Consider the following 7,825-nt stretch of genomic DNA (forward strand, 5'->3'; position numbering starts at 1 on the left):
AATGTTAGAGAAAGAAGAAATTAATTAGTAAAGCATAGGATCCTCACTTATAGATCTAATAATTCGTTTTTATTGGTATTTTCTTCCATTTGCACTTTTACATAAACAAGACGGTAGCTCTTGTTTCTTGGCTCAGTGGTAGAGACAAAAACACCAAAACATCCCGGATTCGAGTCCCAGAAAATAAAAAGAAATTTGTCTTATAAGAAAACAAAAACAAGACTTGATAATGACCTAAATGGAACTGAAACTAATTTCTTGCATGCTAAAAATAAAAATTACAAAATCGCCTAATGTATTTCCATTCCCAGTTTAACTTCCATGGCTGCACGTACGGATGACAAATCTTTCCCATGGACATCAATATCACTTTCTTCATGCTACTACAAAGAACTGAAATCGGTTTCAACCATTTACACGTACCCTTCAGAAGTACTAGACCCGTTTAGGCGTTTATACAGTTTAACAATTCACAGGCAGGGTGATAAATATAAGTATGATTCAAACTCCACTTTTAGGTTATCGGAAAGTTTCCGTTCATGCTAAAGAGAAAGCAAAAGATAAATTGGTGAAGGCTTCAACTATACACACCGTCTGACATCCAATCCCACACCATTGTGAACCACCATCCAAATGATGTGATATTCAATCATATGTTTTTCTGCCGAATCCAATCAGTGAAAGCGTGGAGTGTATTCATATCGGATCTGTAATGCTTTTGAGTGAATTCAAGAAAGGTAGACCATGTAAAATCTGGATATATTCTAGGGTTGTTTTCATCCACCAGTTCTTCTGGTGGGCTCACCACCTTATCCTTCTTTGGACAGAGAAAAAAAGCAAGTGATTTCCTATGAATTTTGTTATTAACCACAGCTCTATGTAAGCAGCTTCTATATCTTCCATTTGAAAGTGCCTGAAAATGACAAACACATTAACTATCGAAAAGATCAAAAAAGGGAAAGAAAACAAATGATAATGTAGGGATCGAAAAGATAGCCTACCATGAATGTATCCCCGATGTTAATGACGAAAGCATTTAGATTTGGCGCAATGGAATGCCACTCGTTGTCTACAAACACCTCTAGACCACCAACAGAATCTTGGTGAAGAATTGTTAAGGATGTCGGATCACAATGAGGGCCGGTACCTAAAGTGAGGTCCGGCTTTTGGCATCGCGGGTAGTAGTTAAGCCTCATTATCGAATCGTTTTCTTCGAATAGTTCCTTGAAGTGAGCCTGGTTTACACCGAGGCTCATTGCCAATAACTCCATGATCTTAAGTGAAAGTCGGCTCATAGCATTGCAATATTCTTGGTAAACTTTCCTATAATGATCACAAGAAGCAAAATGTCTAGGTTAGAATATGATCCAGTGAATACACTTTAACATACAACAACATATATATAAATTGCATACCCAAGACGGGTAAACTCTTTTCCCATTGTTTTCTCAAAATAATCCTTCACCATGTTAGATGAATTATTTTCAGATGAGAAATGGAAAGAAAGTGTTTCTTTCCATGGTAGTTTCGAGGAGAACCGTCCGGTGAAGCTGCTGGCATATCCGCAACTCTCACCAGCTTTTCTCTGTGCCCTTCGTTTCTCCGAAGATGAGAGTTCAAAAAACAAGTCCATGTACCTATGAGCATCTTCTATGAGGCTTGCATTGACTCCATGGTTGGTAACCAAAAAGAAACCATGTTTCTTGCAAGCCTCACCAACGGCCTTGGAGGTTTTTACAACTGAGTTTGATTGTCCAGAGAGAAAACCTCCTAGGTCGACTAAATGAACCGCAAGTTCCTTCACTTTTTTGGAGTTGGGTTTCTCATTGTCGGGCCATATAAACTCTTTGGGTATGCTGGTTTCGTGTTGTAGGATCAATGAATCGAAAACCAATGGGTCTTGTTGATGATTCATGTACCTTTTTTGCAATGAGGGCATAAATGATTTTATCTTAATTTGATCGTGCAATATCTATTAGTCTTGCACAGAGAGAACAGATGAGAGTTTGTAGATTTTTGCAAGTTTTGACAATAGAAAAACCAAGGCTGTTTATAGGGACTATGGGGGAACCCCACATATTTGGAATGTTGTAGGCACACAGCACAAAACAGATAAAAATTGTATGTTTGCGTACAACGGGTTCAATATATTTGCAAGTGACTAAGTGAGGAGTCAACCTATCGACAAATTAAGAATATGTTCAAAGTCTAATTGTCTTTTGGAATGTTGCCAGGAAGTGGTTCCCAATGAAGTTTTGGCTTATTCTTTGGGAGCCCGCTATTTTTAAATTTCTTCTCACCACTAATAATAAGATCCCATGTTACTCTTTTTGGGTAAAGTAAGAGAAAGTCCATTTTCAGGAAGGTTTTAAAGATGTTAATGAATCGAAAAAGATTTTGTCACTAGAAAATGAACACGTTTATGTTAATTTAACTTTTTTTTATTTGATTTCCTTCTTAACTAGTTAAATGTTAAAATCTATTTTAAAAGAATTGAATCCTTACCCTACTTTGTTAACAATAACTTATAAATTATGTCTACATGATAGTGGTCACGTATTCATTTTTCTTGTGTACTTTGTAGTATTCTCTATATTAATCATCCAGTACACAAATAACCTATTTGTGTATCATCTTTTATTTGTTTACTAGTTTTATTTCCCGTATTATATAGATTGTTTTATATTATTTGTTTTTAGTTATTTATTTATTTTTTGAATTTTTATTTTTTTATCGTATGAAAGTTAATAATATACTTATGGTTTGATGATAAATTATTTCATAAATAAATGAGATGTGATAGCGCAGTTTAAAACATATATGAGTTTGATGAGACCCAAAACCCGATTATTTTTTTTTACTATAAAATTGGTTTTTCAATTATAAATAATATATATCTTTTTTTAAATAAATAAGATTTTAATTTTAGTATGTCCCTACTTTATAGGATTTTTATATCAAATATTTGGTGAGATTAGTTTTTAATTTAATGAGATGTTATAACCCGTTTAAGAAATATTTGGGTTTGATGAGACTCATACTAGTGCATTCAGGTCAAATGCATGAGAAACCTACATTTAAAAATCAAGCAAATCTGGTGACTCCAAAAAAAGGGGGGAGCAACCACATCGCGACATGTAGGATTTTTATATTTCATTTATATATATTATAGATATTAAGGTCATATGTAGTGGAGGGACTACATTTGAGGGCGATTTTGACACGTGAAGTCCCTTTAGTAGGAGAAGTGATTTTCATTTAAATGTATAGTGGTTTATAGCCCAATATTGCCCACCACATCATATATATAGGAAGGATATTTGAAAATTTGATAAGTTATAAGAATTTTAATAACTCGATATAGACCGCACATTCATTTAAATGAGTATAGAATATGTGGCTGAGGTTAAAATTTACTTAAAAAATGAATCATGAGAGAGAATAAATATGTATGATGATTACGCTAGTGTGAACATTAGTTACACCTATGTAAAAAGTCGATCTAGTGTAAAAAAATATTGTAATTGTTTTGCGTACATGTAACCTACATATTACATATATGTTAAAATATATCAAAAAATATTTTGTTATGTTGAGTCATTTCGAGTTCTTAAAACTCTAAATGGTTCTTAAAAGGAATCCACTATATATATATATATATATATATATATATATATATATATATATATATATATCTAATTACGATCATGTGAGAACTATTTAAAATTGAAAACTTTTAGAACCATTTTAGACAAAAAAAAACTCAATTTAAAAAGAATTATAAAACAAAAAAACCCGAAAATAAAAAAAGTAAAAAAACCAAAAAAAATTATTTTTTCATTTTGGTTTCATAAACAAATTAAAAAAAATATCGGTTTAGCAAAGTTATACACATATGTATATTACTTTTTTTTATTTATTTTTTTACATATTATTCTTTATACACATATGTACAATTAAGATAAATGATAAGAAAAAATTACAAATTTTTTCCTTTTAAATTGTCAAAATTATGAAATAGGTCCTTTTTGAAAATAAGTTTCATTTTTTATCCTTTATTTGCATATTTTCCTCGGTTTTAATCGTTTACACTAACGACCATCCATTTGTTCAGTTAAGTCCTCCCATGTGCAGTGCACATGAGGGCATTTTAGTCCTTTCAACCTTTTAGGGACTGTTTATGTAACTAACGCAAAGACTTAGTTACAACTAAAAAACTAAGGGGTTATATATGTTAAAATAAAACCCTTCATCTTCGTCATCAGATATTTCTTTCTTCAGGTGAAGCCCCTACCCAGCTAGTTAGGTTCTGTGCAAATCATTGTGTATTTATGTATGTATTATGTATATATATATATAGTTGTATATTGCATAACCAGTATGCGAGTGTGATTGACACCCAAACCTCTATATGGAGAGGGTTTTTGGCGTGGGTGACTTCGGCACTCCGGGGAGCGTGCATATCCGTGGCCGGAGTTGTGGTCGTCGCCTTTTGCTGAGTAAAAACCTAATTGAATGCCCCCCCCCCCAAAATAATTGTGGTATGTTGCACGCGCAAGAGATGTTATAACACATTCTTACATTACAAAATTGAATTTGAGGGATCAAATTAAAACCTTTCATCATCATTATTTCCTTGCCGAAAAACTCCAAGTCACGAATTTTTGAGATGAGGATGTATAGGCTTTTGTTTTTGCTTTCGTTGGTTAGGGTTTCTGATAGAAACCTTTGTCGCTCATTAGTGACTTGAGGCAGTGATCAATGTTGCAAAAGTCGCTAGGCGGCCGACCCCCTTGAAGGGAGTACTCGGGGACTAGTAGGAGAGTACTAAGACATGATAAATATAAAGAAAAATAATTTTTGGGTAATATATATATTTCAAATATCATAAGTTTACTAATATTTATAACAAAATAAGTGAATATCAATATAAAAAAGAGAAATACATTTTTAAATACTAAATTATTCTAAAAATTGTTAATCATTAATTAAAAAATGATATTCATTCTTTAATACTATATAAATACAAATTATGTTGTATTTAAGTAAAAGTAGGCCCAAGTTAACCGACTAGATGTATTTATGCAGATGTTGATCACCTTTGAACAATTTTTAGTAACTAGGCGTAGTTAAAAGAAACTCCCCTCGGCAACATACCTTGTAGCGAGTACTCGGAGATTACTCGGCTTTGTAGACCTACTTTTACAACATTGGCTGTGATGTGATTCAAATTTGGGTTTTCCAGCTAGATCTAGTAATAATTGTGGATCTAAGAAGTGTTCAGCGGTTCTCAAACTCAATTTCATTAATATGTTGAAGTGGTGGTGGCCGGAGGTCCTGTTGAGTGTGGTAGGCGGAACTCTTGTTGGTGGTGGTCGGCGGTTCTTTAACGGTGGTGGCTAGGGTTAGAAAGGGGAGGCTGGTGAAGATGAAGAAGATGAATATGATATAATTTAGTGGTGGGGTTTATATCTGATTCTTTTATTTATTTTATATATTAGGTTTTTTTTAATAATAAATATTTCGAGGTAGAATTACCACAATACCCTCATGTGCCATGCACATGTTAATACTTAACTGAATAAATAGATGGCCCTTAGTGTAAAGGTGCAAATAAAGGACAAACAAAGAAACTCATTTTCAAAAAGGACCTATTCCATAATTTTAATAATTCAAAGGACAAAATTTGTAATTTTTTCAAATGATAATGTACATATGTGTACATCATGTAAATCGAGATTCAATACAAATATACATATGTGTATAGTTACCTACTTTTTTATGAAACCGTGATGAAAATAAAAAAAAATTTGTTTTTTTTTACTTTCTAAACATTTTTGTTTTTTTTTTCATTTTATAATTTTTTAATAGTTTTTTAAAAGATTTTTTGTGATTCAAAATAGTTGTTAATTTCAAAAAGTTCTCTTAAAATCCTCACCATATATATATATATATATATAGGATTAGGATCATATAAGAACTATGAGAACCATTTTGCACCAAAAATAAATCCAAAAATAAAAAAAAAAGTAGAATAGCAAAAAATCTTATTTATCATCCCGGTTTCATAAAAAAATTCCAGTTTAGCTAAATTATACATATATGTATAATATGTACGTATATGTATGTATAATACGTACGTATATGTACATACATGTTTTTTATAGACACATATGTACGGTGTAAGATAAATGATAATGTGCATATGTGTACATTACGTAACTAGAGATTAATTGAAATTACACACATGTGTATAACACAATTTTTTTTATTTTTCTTTGTTTTTTTATTTTTTTATTTAATTTGAATCAAATATAAGAATTATAGCTTTTTCACCATTTTAAAATTTTCGTTCTTTTTTGTTTTATAATTTTTCTTATATATTTTTAGAGGTTTTTATTTTAATGGTCCAAAATGTTTCTCAAAGTTCTCAATTTTCAAAAGGTTCTCTTAGGATCTTGGCATATATATGTATATATATATATACATATATATATAGATAAAGGATCAGATACATTAATAGACTATCGTACTTTAGGTACGCGAGGCCGTGGAATGTCGATTATGATTTTTCAAAATCTGATCCTGTAGCTTAGGATAAGGGTATAATTGTCTTTTAACATCATTTAAAAATTCAATTGCGCTAGTAACTTTAAAAACCGTTATGTTATACTCTGTTATATCAAAATCCAAAAACCGTTTGTTGAGCAATTGAGATAACGATTTTGACAATTTTTCTTATACGAATTAAGTTTACGAGCTTTGTCAATTGGGCGACATGTATTACGATCATCAAAGTAAGTATTTTTACATTAATTTAAAAGAATTTTGATGTATTTAAATAGTTGTTTAGTAAGGTTAATAAACTGATATTCGAAAATTTTTTGTACTTCTATGATTTTTAGTTGAATTCATAATCGATTTGCTATTTTGTGATATGTAAAGTAATTGTGATTTTATTCGAGTTAAAATTATCTAAAAAATCTGTTAGTGCACGGTTTTGCGTCTCGAGTCTTTGTATTTATCGTTAACGTATTTTTAGTTTTATTTAATGTAATAAACAATTAAAGTATCTTTGTTGTTCGTTAATGTATTAGTCTAGTTCGTTAAGGATGTTTAGCGAACTAGATCTAAGTTAAGTCATTCCTGATTCGTTAAGGATGTTTAACGAATCAAGGGGTGATTCGTTAAGGTTTATTTCTTTTAATGTATGTAACGAAGTGGACTCTATTTCGTTAGGGGATGTTAACGAACTAGGTCCATTTTCTATTTATATGTGAACACTGTTCACAATTAAGTTAAGCTTTGAGATTTAATTAACAAATCCCTGTCCGATTTCTCTCTCAATCTTCATACTCATAATACTAACTTTATATATACAATACTGATAATATATACACATACATAACATATAATCAATCGTGATCATGAGCTAGATTCGAGTTAAGAATTAATCGTATACATTATATTTGAGATCTATTAATTGTTAACTGTTAATTCTATAGATAGAGGTTCAAACAAGTGGTATCAGAGCTTTCGGTGCTCAATTACGCTTGATTTGGTTGTTAGTTTGGGCTACTAGACTGTTAATTGGTATTACGTGATGATGACTCGGGTAAGCAGGTTGTTGTTTATTATGATTCAACTGCTGTTAAACCCATTGAAATGATTAAAGCCAATACTGTCATATTTATGGATGGATGGGGAATGGTTAGGAGTATGGTGAACAGGGATGAGATTGAGGTTGGTGAGTTCGTTGAAAGGTCTCTAACACGAGAGCAGATTTCCATACTGCTAGGGTTGAATGATGAACAGTTAACCGTGT

The 7,825-nt window shown here is 31.4% G+C and overlaps 1 protein-coding gene across 1 annotated transcript; it reads right to left on the bottom strand.

Annotated features, from left to right (window-relative positions):
- Positions 1-266: 266 nt before the first annotated feature.
- On the bottom strand, positions 267-2,392 carry LOC143579352 (gibberellin 20 oxidase 1-like). Its single transcript, XM_077062689.1, has 3 exons — positions 1,416-2,392; positions 1,002-1,323; positions 267-913 (listed from the first exon to the last, which is right to left on the bottom strand). The coding sequence occupies exons 1-3, from the start codon at positions 1,937-1,939 to the stop codon at positions 650-652; spliced, it is 1,110 nt and encodes a 369-aa protein (XP_076918804.1). The 5' UTR covers positions 1,940-2,392; the 3' UTR covers positions 267-649.
- Positions 2,393-7,825: the final 5,433 nt, after the last annotated feature.

Source organism: Bidens hawaiensis, unplaced genomic scaffold, assembly GCF_021521415.1.
Source record: "Bidens hawaiensis isolate Kalapana, Puna unplaced genomic scaffold, B.hawaiensis_p1.1 tig00029669_1, whole genome shotgun sequence".
Taxonomy (NCBI): Eukaryota; Viridiplantae; Streptophyta; class Magnoliopsida; order Asterales; family Asteraceae; genus Bidens; species Bidens hawaiensis.

Coding starts and splice junctions, on each gene's coding strand:
- LOC143579352 (XM_077062689.1), bottom strand. CDS start 1,939: ATGCCCTCATTGCAAAAAAGGTACATGAATCATCAACAAGACCCATTG. Junction 1,324..1,415: donor AAAGAGTTTACCCGTCTTGG/GTATGCAATTTA, acceptor TGATCATTATAG/GAAAGTTTACCAAGAATATT. Junction 914..1,001: donor ACATCGGGGATACATTCATG/GTAGGCTATCTT, acceptor TGTCATTTTCAG/GCACTTTCAAATGGAAGATA.